This window comes from Microtus ochrogaster, unplaced genomic scaffold (assembly GCF_000317375.1).
Source record: "Microtus ochrogaster isolate Prairie Vole_2 unplaced genomic scaffold, MicOch1.0 UNK65, whole genome shotgun sequence".
Taxonomy (NCBI): domain Eukaryota; kingdom Metazoa; phylum Chordata; class Mammalia; order Rodentia; family Cricetidae; genus Microtus; species Microtus ochrogaster.
In genome coordinates, this window is record NW_004949163.1 from 1,244,177 (window position 1) to 1,261,750 (window position 17,574).

The window sequence follows — 17,574 nt, forward strand, 5'->3', positions numbered from 1 at the left end:
AGCCACCATGTGGTTGCTGGGAATTGAACTCAGGACCTTTGGAAGAGCAGGCAATGCTCTTAACCACTGAGCCATCTCTCCAGCCCCTAATTTTCTTGTTTGAAAAACAAAAGTAAGAGGACTGGAGAAATGGCTCAGTGGATATAAATATTTGTTACATAAGCATGAAGACTCAAATTAAAATTCTGTAACCCCAATACTGGGCAGTGGGGTTGAGACATAAGGATCACTGGGGCTTGCTGGTTGTCAGGGTTGTCAGTCTAGTTTCAGGTTCATTGAGAGACGCTGCCTTAAGGGAGTAAGGTAGAGAAAGTGATAGGACAAGACATCTACTGTCCTCCTCTGGCTACTGTGTGCATATTCTGCACACCCAAACTGCAATAGAATAAAATGTTATTCTATGCTTTATCCTGTACCTAACTAAAATTATGAAGCCAATACCTTCATACTTAGCAAGGACTATTGTTGCAAGGAGAGAGCCATTTGTTTGTACCAGCTGCCCAGCTAGCTTAGCCCCAAAATAACCACACAAAAACTGTGTTCATTAAGTCACTGCTTGGCCTATTAGCTCTAACATCTTATTGGCTAACTCTTACACCTTAATTTAGGCCATTTCTATTAATCTATGTATCACCACATGGCAGTGGCTTACCAGGAAAGATCTGGCATGTCTGATTCTGGAAGCTCCATGGTGTCTCTCCCTTTCTCTGCCTATTTTCCTCCCAGCATTCAGTTCTGTCTTCCCCGCCTACCTAAGTTCTGCCCTATCAACTAGGCCAAGGCAGTTTCTTTATTCATTAACCAATGAAAGCAACACAAAAACCCCGCCTACCTAAGTTCTGCCCTATCAACTAGGCCAAGGCAGTTTCTTTATTCATTAACCAATGAAAGCAACACACAAACAGAAGGAACTCCTATACCAGACTGTAAATGTTGAATAAATAGTCTCAGAACTGGAAATTTACCCTAGCAAATAGGAAGCATGTAAAACTTTATGTATATGCTTATTGCAGTATTATGGTGAAATATCAAGACTAGGGCTAGCAGGATGCCTCAGTGAGTTAGGATGCTTGCCTTGCCTCAGTGAGTTAGGATGCTTGCCTGACAACCTAAGTTTGATTCTCAGAATCCACATGCTGAAAAGAGAAAATTTTGACCTTCACCTGTGCACTGTGGAACCCTCATATAGACAGAAAGACAGATACATACATACACACAAACACACACAGAAAAATATAAGTAAAATTCAAAATACAAGTAAAAAATAAAGTTGTAAGAACATAGAAACGATTATACAGCATGTAGCTTAAAATAAAATTCTAGAATTATAGGGTGTAGCCCCATTTGTAAAGTGCTTGTCTAGAATATATAGTCCTGTGTTTGACCTCCAGAATACAGAAATAAATAGTACAATTATATGGCAATAATGGAAACTATTTCATCAAATAAAATAAACCTCAATAAAATATGTATACCTTAGTTATTTTGAATGTGTGGTACTATGGTTTGAACTCAGGGCCGTGCCCATGCTAAGCAAACACTGTATCATTTATCAATCTCACTATGTAGTCCCAGATAGTCAAACACAAGCTTCCTGCCTGAGCCTCCCAAGGTGATCATAACCATAACTGGCTCCCCCCCCATTTTTTTCCCTACTACTAGGTATGAAACCCAGGTATGAAACTCTACTGCTGAACTGCATCTCCAACAGGATTTTTAAGGGTTTTTTGAGATTTAAATTGTACATATGTTTGTGTGTATCTGTATGTAATTTTGCACACATCTATGTCAATGCCCACAGACACCAGAAGAGGGGGGCATATCCTCTAGAGCTGCTATTACAGGCAACTGTGAACCACTCAACATGGGCTCTGGGAATCAAAATCTGGTCTTCTGCAAGAGTAGCAAGTACTTTTCATCATAGAATTATCTTTTCAGCACACACCCAAAACAGGATTTTAAATTTTTATTGAACTGTATTGACATAAATTTTACATATAGCCAGGTGGTGGTGGCACATGCCTTTAATTTTGCAGCACACAGGAGGCAGAGGCAGGTGGATCTCTGAGTTCAAGGCCATTTGGTCTACACAGTGAGTTCCAGGGATACACAGAGAAGCCCTGTCTCGGAACCTCCCTTCCCCCCAATTTTTTTACATAGAAAAATGTACTACGCATTAGAAATAGTGCAAGGTTGGAGATTCAATCCAGTTGGTAGAGTGATTGCTTAGCATTTACAATGCCCTAGGGTCAATCTCCAGTACCATGTAAATCAGGCGTAGTGGTGCACAACTATATTCCCAGCATTTGGGAGGTGAGACAAGATGATCAGAAGTTCAAGGTCTTTTGTGGCTATATAGTGAGTTCAAGGCCATCTTGGGATTCTTGGGATATGTGAGACTTCTCCGTGAGCCCCTGTGAGCTCTGCTTAGTTGATTCTGTGGGCCATGTTCTTGTCTCCCTAATCCCTCTAGCTCCTACAATCCTTCCTCCCCCTCTTCCTAAGGGTTCTCTGAACTCTGCCTAATATTTTGGCCTTTTTAAATTTAGTGCTTTGTTTTTGTTTTACACAGGATCTCATGTAGCCCAGGTTTGCAGTAAGCTCACTACAGCATCATCTAACTATTGGTCCTCCTGCTTCCACCTCCTAAATGCTGGGATTACAAGCATGTACCACTATGTCCAACTGATTTAGGTTTTTGTTGTGGTGGTGGTTGTTTGAGATAGGGGCTTTCTATGTAGCCCTGATAGTCATAATTCTATCTCAGGCTCCCAAATACTTGTGCCATAACAGCTGGTAAAAAATCCTTAATTAACAATAATCATATTTTGCTAATATTATAATTTTGTATTCAAGCCTCTTTGGAATAAACCTCAGAGTTTAAGTTCCACAGACACATAAAATAATGACTGAGATCACAATTGTGTCACAGAATATTTTAGAGAAACTTTACCATCAATTGTCACCAATACAGCAGTCCGACCTTTTCTTTCATGTTCAATCATGGAACTGTCTACTTCATTACTTATGACAAGACCATTTCTAATCATCCATTCCCGGTTACCAATGAGGACTTTGTACTGCTGAGTATCAACAGCATCTAGAAATACAGAAATAACATTTAGTGAGCATTTAACTTTTAAATCCATCTTGAGGCAAGTTCTTCTTGCCTAACCTTGCAGTCACTCTAACACATTTTTGGTAGAATATGACCTCTGACAGTGATTTTCAAGTTTTCCAGGAATATATTCTGCTCTTCCATATCCTCTGAGCCCATGTTGCTACCATGACTAAAGGTCCTTAAGCTTTTGCTCCAAATAGAAAACGCCTTTATACTGTTCAAGCGCTAGGGATATAACTCAGTGGCTGAGCGCTTGCCTAGCCTGAGTGAAGGGAGCTCTAGGTTCAATCTCGAGCAAGATGGGGAACGGGGATGAGAAGGTATTAGTTCAGAGCTTCCCTTCTTACTGAGGTTTTCCCTTTGACACTCGCAAACCACAATTCAAACATTTAACTGTGTATCAATAGCTAATGTGGCTACATGGAAATATGCAACTATGTTGATGTTTCGTTTTAAACTGGTACTCACTAATTTTAAGTGAGCCTTTAGATGTTTGACTGCATGTCCCTAGTCCATTAATTATTTTCTCAGGATGACTATTTGAAATCTCCCCTGCTTTCAAATCTAACTTTCCTCCCCCATTCTCATCTGACAGGCAACTGCTCCCTGCAATCATAAGAGGACTTCTCATGGCCATATCTCCCCACTCCTGTGCATCCTAGGTGCACACAGCTTCTTTTCCCTCTGTTATAAACAGAGTCTGTGCCTGCCAAAGACCATCTCTCTACCTGTATGATAGTACACACTCCTTTGCCTATTCCAGACCATATCCCCAACTACTCTCTTCTCTACCTCCCAAATAATCAATTTTCTATCATCTCTGCTGCATATTATCTTATCTTTAAAAACAGAAGGAGCCTCTTGAGCGCACTGCTCTAGCTAGCTATCACACTTCTCTACTTCTGTGCACAAGAGAAGTATTTCCCCTACTAGTTGTCTCTAATTCACCACTGCCCATTTTCTTGTGAACACACTCAAATAAAGCTTTAGTCTCCACTACTCCAATAAACTATTCCCACAATATACCAGTGACCTTTAACTTTAGTAAACCTAGTGCGGTTTGAACAGCTGTTCCAGCAATAATGGATATGCTCTACATCTGCTATTTGATCCTATGGCCACTAGCCAACACATGTGGCTATTGCGGGCCAAAATTATCAAAGAGTTGGATTTTACATGAAATAAAATTTTAATTAACTCAAAATTAATAATCATATATAACTAGTGACTATAGTACTCAATACCACAGATCTACAAAGCAAATGACTCCCAATTCTGTTTCTCTAATTCAGCCTATTTCCTGGATTTTCAGGCCCCTGTAAACAACTGCCTACCTAATATTTCCATTTATGATACTTCCACTTACATAGCTACCAGACAGCCAAATGTAATATCTATAAAACTAGATTCATAATCTTGTCTTCCGTATTGTTCCTCTTGTCTCCTTTATACTATTTAAATGGTAACTTCATCTATCTAAATGGGTAGGCTACTAAATTTGATATGACTTTGGCTCCTGTGTTTTAATTTTTAAAAATTAATTAGTTTTTATGTATATAGGTGTTTTGTCTGCATGAATGTCTGTGCATCATGTGCATGCAGTGCCCATGGAGGTCAGAAGAAGGCATGAGATCCCCAGGCATTCGAGTTAACAGCTGGTTATAAGCTGCCATGTGGGTGCTTGGAATTGAACCTATTACCTCTGGAAGAGCAGTCAATGTTCTTAAGTGGTGAGCCATCTCTTCAGTTCCTTGACTCTTGTTTTACTTACATTTTATATATCTAATTTGGTAATTAAATCTTCCAGCTTACCCTTCAAGACACATCCGAAATTTGATCATTTCTTACAAATTCTACTGTTACCACACTGGTCTGAGCCATTAATATGTTTTCCTGGGTTACGAAAACAGCCCAGTAACTCATCTCCCAACTTCTTTCCTTGCTCCTAGCTCCTATCTCCTCTCAGTGGTAGTGGAGATCAAACCCAGGGGCTCACACACGTGCTAATCACAAGGGGAGAAGAGAACAGAGTTCTGCCTCTGCCCTCGCTGATGATCATTCAAAGTGGTATGAAAAATCCCTAATACAACAGATTCTCAACAAAAAAGCTGCTGAGTGATTTCCGACATGTCACTTACTTGACATTACATCCATAGACAAATAAAAATAAGTCACAGAGAAATAGAAATGGCCAGAAAATAATCATTTCATAGTGTGTCTAATATAATGGGAATGAAGTACAGCTAACATTTAAGAAGAGCAAGTATTTCTATCAATGCATATCAGCAAAGGTGTCACTGAAAAGAGATGTCAGTCAGGTCTAGGAAGACAAGCATAAGTCAACAGGGTAGATGTTATTTGTGGGTGAGGCCACTACATGGAGAAAACAGTAAATGGAATAACAAGTAGGAAATGGCAGGCCATGAAGGGGTCCCATGGAACACACCCCCAAAAATCACCACAGGCTACTGCCAAGGTTATTTGTTGTTCTCTACTGGTAAGGTCCTATTGCTGAAGACAACATTTACTTGCATCATAGAACATGGAGAAGTCCAGCAGGTGCCTAACTAGAAGCTTCACTCCTAATGACTAGTGTTCACGGTACCAGAAGGTACTATGCATGCCAATGGAGGAGAAAGGTAGGCCATCAATATCACCACTCAGCAACAAACCCTGCCACCGACAACAGTGACTAGCCTGTAAGACATACTTGATATGAGAGTGATTTCTTATTAATAAAGAAACTGCCTAGGCCCATTTGATAGGCCAACCCTTAGGTAGGCAGAGAAAACAGAACAGAATGCTGGGAGAAGGAAGCTGAATCAGAGAGTCGCCATGATTCTCCCACTCCAGACAGATGCAGGTTAAGATCTACCCTGGTAAGCCACCTTGTGGGCTACACAGATTATTAAAAATGGGTTAGATCAATATGTAAGAGCTAGCCAATAAGAGGCTGGAACTAATGGGCCAGGCAGTGTTTAAAAAAATACAGTTTCCGTGTAATTATTTCGGGTAAAGCTAGCCAGGTGGCAGGAAGCGGCCCGCCGCCCCTATTACAACACATACGAGTGCAACAGTGGTACAAATTCTATGGGAGTGACTTAACCACTTTTTGATTAGGTTTAAGGCCTACCCCATGAAATGGAATCCATACCTGGTACTACTAAAGTGGCCAAGACCCTGAGAGTAGATAGATCATAAATAGGGTAAAAGCTAATGTTATTATTTCACTAAAGAATCAGGAATAAAATGACTCCTAATGACAGACTGCAATACCTCACTCAATCAACATCAGAGAAGCTTCTTGCAGAATATGGAAATTAACACAGAGCCCTACAACTGGACAATGTACAGAAAGCGAGAGACTTTGGAATACTCAGCCTAAATGGGATGTCTTCATCAAACCCCTTCCCTTAAGGCTCAGGGATCTATGAAGAAGAGGAAGCAGAAATATTTAAGAGTCAGAGGTGATGGATGATTCCAAGGAAACAGTGTCTTCTATACATAACAGGACCTTTACACATATCAACTCAGGCTGTGGCAGGATACACAAGACCTGCATAGGTTAAAGCTAGATGGGGTTCTATCCGTAACAAAGAAGCTACCTGCAATTGATACCCATTGTCAAAGGGAAGTCTGGTTTCTCCAACAGAGTGTCATCAGGTATATAATATTAACCACACTCTAGGGTAGGCCCTGTGTCCAAGAGTAGTTAACTAACACAAAATTAACTCAGTGGTATTTTTGTGGACTTTTTGTTTCATTTTTCTTCATTTGGGCATTTTTTTGTCTTACTGATTTTTCTTTTTTGTGGTTTTTTTTTGTTTTTTGAATGGGAGAAAGAAAGAAGATGAAATTGAGTGGGTAGGGAGGTGGGAAGGGTATAGGAGGAGTTGTGGGAGGAGAAAATATGATCAAAATATATTGTATGAAAAAATCTTCAAGAACAAAGTAAAAGAATAAATGGTAGATTATGAGGAGAAACCATAGATAGGCAACTAATATTGTAAGAACATAGAGCACACATGGAACCTCAGGGAAAGACAGATGAGTAATAAGGGAGGCAAGAGACTGAACAGAGCAGAGCAGAAATCAAAGTCCTGAATGAGTGAGAACAATTAAAATGACGATTCTGAGCAGGTCACAGTGGCATACACCTTCCAACACTCAGGAAGCAGAGGTAAGTGGATCTCTATGAGTTTGAGGCTAGCCTGGTAGATATAATGAACTGTTGCAGAACAGCCATGGGTAAAGTGAGAACTTATCTCAAAACAAACAAAAAAAACCCCACATATCCTTAGTTAAGATCCATGGAAGGGCTCTAGGATACAAGTGAATCTTTTAAGCCAGACCTAATAATTAGTTATTATGGGGGTGATCCACAATTTTCAGCACATTGCTTCAAAAGAACCATAAACCAAAAATAGGCAGCCAGGCATGGTGGCATACACATTTAATCCCAGCACTCAGGAGGTGGAGGCAGATGAATCTCTCTGAGTTCAAGGCCAGCCTGATCTACAAAGTGAGTTGCAGGACAGTCAAAACTTCTACAAGGAGAAATCCTGTCTGCGAGTTTTACACGAGGAAAACATGTCTTGAAACTCCCCACAAAAGCCCACAAACAATAAAATAGACTATAAACCACTAAAATAAAGTCATATGTCAGAAGGTAGTATGATCAGATTTGATTTTAGCAAAATCACTTGGGTACAAATGGTAGGGGAGGTTCTGGAACACTTAGGTAAGTAGATTGTGTTGGCGATCAGATGACACACCAACATGACACCTAAGAAATACATCTCCACAAGAGGTACAGAATTTGGAGTGGTGATGAAAAAAGTGATGAGAAGCCAGGTGTGGGAGACAGAGACAGGTGGATCTCTGTGAGGACAAGGCCACCCTGGTCTACAGAGGGATTCCAGGACAGCCAGGATTGTTACACAGAGAAACCCTGGCTCAAAAAAACAAAAAACAAACAAAAAAACATTAACAACAAAAGAAATAAGAAATAGGTATGAATGACATTGTATAGAGGAGAGAATGAAAAATAAGAAGAAAGTCAAACACCAAGTAAATCATTGAGGATAGCTAATATTTGAATCAAAAAAGAATGAGAAAGAATGTCCAAAGAGGGAAGAGAAGAATCCAGAGATAGCCAAGACATATGCGCAGAGGAGAAAGGAGTTTTTGGAGGAATACTCAACCAATATTTTCAACTACCTTGTGAGGTCATGCAGAATGCAGAGTGAAGAGCAAGCACTGGAGTGGGCTTTGGGGGTCCACAGTCAGAGAGACGGTTTCATGCTCTGAACGGAACAGGAGTAGGTAGGTTTGTAATAAGCTGATGCATGCCTCTTCAGTAAGAACGTAAATTCCACAAGCCTATACTTTCTTGATGCTTCATGGAAATAGAGTGATTTTTTGATGGAAGAAGTGTTTATGTTTTAGAGACAATGCTATAAGAAGAAACATAGAATGCAAAGCAGCAAAGGGCCATAACAGAGAAGGAAGGCCCTGAGGAATTCAGAGAACATAGGATCTAAAGAAGATACTTCTTAGCAAGATGAGGAGTACCTCCTCCTCTCATGAGAAAGTAATGACCATCTGGGATAACAAAAAAACAAAACAAAACAACCAAACAAAAGAACACTGCCAGAAAAATCCAATTTCTATAGGATAAATAGGTAATTTGCAGAGGGGAGAAAGAGGAGGACCACAGGGTCTTGTAAAACATGTATGATTTTTATCAGCTAAGGAAAGAAATAAGAGAAAGATCACAAAAAATCAGCTCAGACTTATCTTCATAACCCTAGACTAGTTAGTTGCTGAGGTAGTTTGAATGTAATTGCCCTCCATAATCTCATAGGAAGTGGCAGTAGTAAGAAATGTAGCTTTGTTGGAGTAAGTATGGCCTTGTTGGTGGAAGTATGTTACTGTGGGGGTGGCCTTTGAGGTTTCCTATGCTCAGGCTACTGCCCAGTGTCTCAGTTGACTTGCTGATGCCTGCAAGATATAGGACTATCAGCTACTCATCCAGCACCATTCTGCCTGCACATCCCCATGCTCCCCGCCATGAATGATAATAACAGATTGAACCTCTGAAACTATGAGCAAGCCCCCTCAATTAAACGCTTTCATTATAAGAGTTGCCATGGTCATGGTGTCTCTTCACAGCAATAAAAACCCTAACTAAGACAGAAGTCAATAAGCACAGTCAGCAAATGTTTCTGAGTGATGTCATCAGAAGGCCTATGGTAAAACTGAATTGGATGAAATGCAATCATGCTGTCTATTTGTTTTTTATACAACAGCATGAGGTTATATACAGTTAGCCATCTGAAACCCAGGTTAGCTAAAACGATCCTGAACAACAAAAGAACTGCTGGAGGAGTCACCATCCCTGATTTCAAGCAGTACTACAAAGCAACAGTAATAAAAACCACATGGTATTAGTAAAAAAAGACATGAAACATGTTGATCAATGAAATCAAACTTAAGACCCAGATATAAATGCACATGCCTATGGACACCTGATTTTTTTTTAATAAATAAGCCAGAAATATACACTTGAAAAAAGAAAGCATCTTCAACAAATGGTGCTGTTCAAACTGGTGTCTGCATGTAGAAGAATTCAAATAGATCCACAATTATCACCCTGCACAAAATTCATGTCCAAGTGCATCAAAGACCTCAACATAAAATCAGACACACTGAATCTGAGAGAAGACAAAGTGAGGAATAGCCCTGAATACACTGGCACAGGAAACAACTTCCTGAACAGAACACCAATAGCACATAGCACAGGAACTGACATCAACAATTAATAAATGGGACCTCATGAAACTGAAAAACTTCTGTAAGGCTAAGGACACCATCATGAGTGACAGCATAAATAATGGGAAATGATTCTTGCCAACTTCACATCTGACAGAGAACTAATACCCAAAATATAAAAAGAACTCAAGAAACTGAGTATCAAAAAAATAATAATAATCCAATTAAAATATGGGAAACAGATTTAAACAGAGAATTTCAATAGAGAATCTCAAATGGCTGAGAATCACTTAAAGAAATGTTCAACATCTTTAGCCATTAGGCAGGGAAATGTAAATAAAAACTACTTTGAGATTCCATCTTAAACCTATCAGAATGGCTAAGATCAATAACACAAGTGGCAGCACAGGTTGTTAAGGATGTGGAACAAGGGGAACACTCCTCCATTGCTGGTAGGCATGCAAACTTGTACAGCCACTACGGAAATCAATATGGCGGTTCCTCAGAAAATTGGGATTCGATCTACCTCAAGACCCAGCTATACCTAACTCTTGGGCATATACCCAAAGGACACTCTATACTGTGGTAAGAACACTTGTTCAACTATATTATGGCTTTCTTTATTCATAATAGCCAGAAACCGGAACCAACCTATATGTTCCTCAACAAAAGAATGTATAAACAAAATGTGCTACATTTACAAAATGGACCATTATTACTTAGCTGTTAAAAAATGATATCATGAAATTTGCAAATGGATGAAACTAGAAAAAAAATCATCCTGAGTGAGATAACCCAGACCCAGAAAGACAAATATGATACATATTCACTTATAAGTGGATATTAGCTGTTAAGTAAATGATAATCAAGCTATAATCCGTAGTCCCAAAGAGGTTAGTATGGGGGAGGCATCTAGGCAGAACACATGGATCTCCTTGGGAAAGGGAAATAGAATAGATTTTGCAGGTGAGCTGGCAGCAGGTGGGGAAGGAAGTGGGAAGGATCAGGTGCTGGTGAGAGATGGCTACAGTTTGGGAGCAGCTGGAGTGTCCTGTGGAAATCTAGTGTAGTGGAAACTTCCAGAATCTTAGTGATTCTAGTGAGAATTCCTAGCAATAGGGGATATGGAATCTTAACTAGCTATCTCTTGTAGCCAGGCAAGGCTTCCAATGGTTGGACTGGGTTCCATTTGGTTGAGTTGTTGGCTAAATGGGTGCCTTGGAGATCCCTAAACAACACAGTAAAATTCAAGGACAGAGGGTTGCTCTCTGCAAACTGACAGCAGGGCCCCATTGCCAAGGACAATATCCACACAGCGCACTGAACACGTAGAAGTCAAGCTGGTGCCTGCATGGAGCCCTTACTCCTATGTCCCAGTCTCTTTGATGCAGGAAGGTACTCTGTAGCTACCAAAAGAGAAATGTGGACAACAACCCAGACACAAAACTTTTGACCTACAATCTATCCTGCTTGCATAATATGCTAATGTCTTGTTTAACTTGAGGCCCACTCCATGAGCGGGAACGCACGAAAAATACTGCTTGGATGGCCAGGAACAGGAAATTGGATAGCCCAGAGACCTAGGCTAGAACCCATCATGATTAATCTAAAAAAAATCAATAAAATAATTCCTAATAATAGTCTGTTATACTCATAGATCATTGCCTTGTCTGACCGTCAGAGAGGTTTCCTCCAGCAGCAGACGGGAGAGGATGCAGAGACCTACAGCCAGACATTATGCAGGGCCAGAGTCTAAATTAAAGGTCTTCACTAGGTCCAGCTTGGGGAATCCCATGGTGGGGAGGGGGTTATGCAGCAGAATGACTGTAGGAGTCAGAGGGGATAGAAGATACCAGGAGAACACTGCCCACTAAATCAACTAAGCAGGCAGGGCTCATATAGGCTTACAGAAACTGCAGTACCAAGCACAGGGCTTGCATGAGCCAGTACCAAGTTCTCTGTTTATATGTTACGGCTGTTAGCTTGGTGTTTTTGTAGGACTCCTCACTATGGGAGTGGGCATGTCTCTGACTCTTGCCTGCTCTTAGGGCTCTTCCTCCTGTTAGGTAGCCTTGTCTGGCTTTGGTGTGAGGATTTTTGCCTTGTTTTATTGTATTTTGTTTTGTTGTGTTTGGTTGTTGCTCCTCGAGGCCTGCTCCTTTCTGATGGGAGTTGGAGGGGTTGTCAATCCAGGGTAAAAGGGAGGTAGGGGCAGATGGAACGAGTGGAGGGAGGGGAAATTGTGGTCAGGATGTACTGCATGAAAGAACAATCTATTTTCATTAAAAAAAAAAGAATAAGAAAATTTCTAGCTAAAAAAACTACAAACTACTATAAATAAATTAGCTTACTTGAGAGATGAGCATCAATAATCATAGAAGATGAAGTTGATGACTGTTCATTAATTTCATCAATTTGAACGAGGGATGCATTTTTAATGTTATTTTCTTCTATCTTCAAGTTATTCTTATGTAGCAAACCTTCAATATTGGTAACTTTACAGCTAATACCACAGCCTGGTACAACCTGGAAATCTGTGCAGGTACCCAAAGTTTCAGTGTCCAGCTCCTAACAAAAACAAAATACAATAAATAAGTAAACAAATAAATAAATGGTATAATAACTTTTAATTAGAAGAATAGCGATGGTAAGTGTATGAGAAGACAGGCACTCAAAACTCTGGGTGCAGGTACAAACTGATAGAACTGTTTGTGCTGATGTTAGTAATGGCCATGAAAAATGAAACTTTAAGCACCCTTTGATCTAGAAATTGCACTGACAGATTTTATTGGGGCAGGGGTTGAGACAGGGTTTCTTTGTGTAGCTCTTGCTGTCCTGGAACTAGCTCAGTAGATCAGACTGGCCTGGAAATCACAAAGATCCATCTGTCTGCCTCCCCAGTGCTGTTTGAGACAAAGTCTTATACAGTCTAGGCTAGTCTCAAACTTACCAGTAACGAAGATGACCTTGAACTTCTGACCTCTTGCCTCTACCTCCTAAATTCTCAGATTAAAATCATGAGCCAACATGCTCACTTTATAGGTGCTGGGGGTCAAACCCTGGACCTCAAGCATCTAGGCAAGCACTGTACCAGCTGAGCTATATTCCAGCCCCAACATATTCAATTAAATAAGAAAATACAATTCTCTTTATCCCCATACTCAATATATACAAAAATTATAGTCAAAAGCCAGTCCAGATTTGGTCTGCATCATTTCTATATGAGATACCAACATGAATATGAAATATAAAATTGTACCTGCTTGCAGTACTTGGTTACAGCTGCTCCTAAAGGGTGTTCGCTGTTACTTTCCGCAGTGCCCACAATGGCCAGGATCTTATTGCGTGGTATTCTGTTACTTTCCACTAGAACCTTTACTTGATTCACTACTGGGGTTCCATGGGTAATAGTTCCAGTCTTATCAAATACCACTACCTTTACCTGGAGAAAAGTTAAAAATACAATGCATCCACATGACATCATCCTCCCAGAAATGAGAAACAGGGTTTTTTTTTTTTGGTTTTTATTTTTTTAATATTTATTTATTTATTATGTATATAATATTCTGTCTGTGTGTATGCCTGCAGGCCAGAAAAGGGCACTAGACCTCATTACAGATGGTTGTGAGTCACCATGTGGTTGCTGGGAACTGAACTCAGGACCCCTGGAAGAGCAGGCTATGCTCTTAACCTCTGAGCCATCTCTCCAGCCCCCAGGTTTATTTTTTTAACAGACTGCTACTTCATTTCTTAATAAACTGTCCTTTGGCTTCATAACTTCATCAACTGATCATCTTTGCGTAAATATACTAAGTTGGTCTTGTAGCAACCAACTTCCCTACCCAACAGTTCAGTTTTAATCCTGTTAAATATCTGTGAATTTATGTCAAACAATTAGAGCTATGGGTTGCTGTTGATGGGTAAGAAATACCACTGGCATCTCTGGGGAAAACACAAGGGCTTTCGATACTAATGAATTATAGATCTATTAGAGAAATCTGGGTAAAAAGCAGATGACTAACAGAAAATGTAAACGTTAGGGTGAAGGTAACCCAGCTGGGTTGCTTGCCTTGACTAGGTTTTGGTTAAGAACTTGGGATGTTAAGAGGAAGCTCAGGGAAGCAGTTTGAGAAAGTTAGACCACATAGGAAAAGGGAAGAATTTGGAGAGCAGGTTCACTTCATCATAAACTCAGAATGAGAACCTTGAAGACTGAGCAGCCCAATGAACTGATTTAAAAAGATAAGAATAATATTCAAAGCATCATCCTAAACAAGAGAAAAATTGCGATAAAGGTCATCATAGAAACAACAGGAAAAAAGAACATGAAATTACAGATTAGACAGAAGCATTGTCAATATTCCTTTCTTGATTTTGATAAATGCACTGTGCTCACATAAGGAAATGTTCTTGTTCTTCAGATAGGTTGCAAAAAGGGAACCCTGATGTTTAGGTTTAAAATTATGCCAATTTATTTCCATAAATATTACAAGCCTGGGAACTGGAGAGGTAACTCAGTGGTTAAAAGCACTTGTGTTCTTGTTCAGTTCCCAGCACCCATGCTGGGCAGCTCACAACAACCTGTAACTCTAGTTCTAGGAGATCTGACCTTCTGGCCCCACGGGTACCCACACACATGAATAAAAATAAAAACTAATCTTTTAAAAGTTCCTCAGGGTTGAAGAGAGGGCTCAATGGTTAAAAGTACTGGCTGCTCTTCCAGAGGACCCAGCTTTGGTTCCAAACACCCACACGGCAGCTCACAACTGTTTAATACTTCAGTCCTAGGGGGATCCAGCACCGTCTTCTAACCTCTGCATGCATGTGGTATATGAACACAGATGCAGGCAATACACCCGTAAGTATTTTTAAATGTCCTAACATATACTCCATATGTGTGTGTGTTAGCTATTCAAGGTTTCAGATTTGTTCTTAGCCATGTACTATGTATCCTCTATGTATCTATATATGTTTTATATCACTGAAATAAGATTGTATTAGTGAGAGCACATCTTTAATTGAAGTCATAACTACAAACTGCCAGCTGGTGGCAGAAAAGGCACTGCCATTGCAGGTGCAGCACCCATAAGGTGGAGTCAGAACCCTGGCAAATTTTCCCAGACAAGTACTGAAGACGGGTGTAATCTGAGATGGGTTTGAACTACAGGTTCTCCATTCGAGTCTGCTGTGAGGGAATGGCTGAGGGAGTATTAGTAGAGATCTTAAATAACTAAGGCCAATCTGAAGAAGAACCAACATCACAGCTTTTGTACTTCAACCCTCAGGGTAATCCCAGAAGAGCTCAGCCTAGGACCCACATGCAAAGAACTAAGGCTGCGAGTGTAAATTTGGATAGTGCAATTCTTAGTTCTGGAGACTCTTACCTTATGAGCCATCTCCAGGGGCTCCCCACCTTTGATAAGTATCCCATTCTGAGCACCTACTCCTGTGCCCACCATTACAGCAGTTGGAGTAGCTAGTCCCAGTGAGCAGGGACATGCGATACATAGAACTGTGATAGAGGCTTGGAAAGCAAAGCGTATTATGGTTTCTGTTCGTGAGATGCTCCTACTGTAGCCCTTTAGAAGAAGACATGAAATTTGGTTATTCATTTACAGTTAGAGCTGTGAAAATAAAAGAAACAAAGCTCAACCCTGTTTAAATAACCAGTGTCAAAATCACACATCGTACCTAGCTGCCGATATATATTTTTCTTATTAATAATTGTTCTTCTAACAACAATAATGAACACCTTTTTCATTTATAAACATGAAAACTGTTTAACAAGTCATAGTCTTGAACTCATAATTTAATTCCAGAGTTACTAACTATGGAGAAAAATAAGGAACACAGAACTCCACAATTTTTTCCATTTCTAGAAGCAACATTAATTAGCAACATAATTCTCAACAAATTTGGCCTTGAACAAATTCTGACTCTCTGATACTGAGGTCATAGTTTGGACGTTAATACAAAATTTTAAAGACAATAACTTAAATATTCATTTTAGGGAACAAAGGTTGGAGCCAGCAAGACAGCTCAGCAGATAAAAGTGCTTGCTATGCAGGCTTTACAACTTCAGTCCAATTCCAAGAAATTCGAGGGGAAACAAGCTCTTCAAAGCTGTTTTCTATCCTCCACATATATATACACAGGGGCACACATGTTCCAACATTCACATACCCCCCCCCTCACACACACACAGAGTAAATGAAATAAAGATTAAAAATGTTTAAGAAGGCTGATGAGATGGCTTAGTGGTTAGGAGCACTTACTACTCTTGACGAAGACCCAAGTTCAGTTCCCAGTACCTATATGTGGTAACTTACAACTGCCTCTAACTCCAGCTTCAAGGGCTTTGACCACTCTTTTGGTCTCCATGGCCACTTGCACTCACATGCATGTTTCCACACACAGACACACACATTTATGCATAATAAAAGGTAAGTCTTTAAAATACTTTAAAAGAGAAAGTTAGAAGGTATTTTTATAAATATCTAGCCTTAGACTTTCATATACACCAAATATGAATGTTTTCACATATATTGTGTGCTCTAACATATGTGACTCCAAATATTTTTTGTTTGTTTGTTTGTTTTTTGAGACAAGGTTTCTCTGTAGCTTTGGAGTCTGTCCTGGAACTAGCTCTTGTAGACCAGGATGGTCTCGAACTCACAGAGATCAGCCTGCCTCTGCCTACCTGGGGCTGGGATTAAAGGCATGTGCCACCACTGCCTGGCCAAATCTTTTAATTTAGGCACTATTATTCCTACTTTGCAACTGACAAAAACAGAAGTTTATATATCTAAAGTGAGGGATCACTTTATCTACAGCCACCAAAATGAAATTCAATCCCTTTATGACTTCAGGACAGACCAAGAATGGCAAATGGCATCTCAACACATCTTTTCTCACATTTGGAGGAACATCAGGGTTTTTCCCTCTTTCCAAAAAGCTGAGACAGAAGTATAATGTTCTGTCTATGCCCATTCAAAAGGATGACAAAGTTTGTGCTCTGAGGATACTATAAAGCCTATCAGACTGGCCAAGCAGTCCAGGTGTACAGGAAGAAATATGTCATCTACAATGAATGAGTGCACTGAGAAAAGGCTAATGACACAACTAGTCATCCACGTGGGCACACACCTCAGCAAAGTGGTTATCACCAGGCTAAAGCTGGACAAAGAGTATATAAAAAAAATCCTGGGAAAGGAGGGCCAAGTCTCGACAAGTAAGAAAGGAGAAAGGAAGAAGCCACTGAGAAGATACAGTAGAGGAATCTCATGTACAACTTTCATTAAAGACTGCCTAAGTAAAATAAATAAAGTGAGGTACACCACAGATCTACTTTCCTACGTTACAGAGCAGTGCTTTAGAAAGCATCAGATAACTCGCTGAGTAGGCACTAACACCATGGCTTCACTCAGCTGCCTTATTCTCTGGGGACTGGAGTAGTTAAGAGTGCTGGCTGAGCCACACTGAACCTCATAGAAGAGACAGTGGGAAGTACACTTGAACACATCGGCACAAAAGACCACTTCCTAAATACAACCCAGCAGCACAGACACTGAGAGAAACAATAAATGGGAACTCCTGAAACTGAAAAGCTTCTGTAAAGCAAAGGACATGTTCAACAAGACAAAACAACAGCCTACAGAATGGGAAAAGATCTTCAATAA

General features: G+C 40.1%; 1 protein-coding gene across 2 annotated transcripts in view; it reads right to left on the bottom strand.

Moving 5' to 3' along the window:
* Positions 1 to 17,574, bottom strand: part of Atp7a (ATPase copper transporting alpha) — a 110,570-nt gene that overhangs the window by 9,003 nt on the left and 83,993 nt on the right. For both annotated transcript variants that reach the window (XM_005369878.2, XM_026777421.1), the window contains 4 exons: positions 15,280 to 15,474; positions 13,155 to 13,337; positions 12,247 to 12,463; positions 2,954 to 3,100 (listed from right to left, as the gene is read on the bottom strand). In XM_005369878.2, coding sequence (XP_005369935.1) covers positions 2,954 to 3,100; positions 12,247 to 12,463; positions 13,155 to 13,337; positions 15,280 to 15,474 — 742 coding nt within the window. The remainder of the gene's footprint in view (positions 1 to 2,953; positions 3,101 to 12,246; positions 12,464 to 13,154; positions 13,338 to 15,279; positions 15,475 to 17,574) is intronic.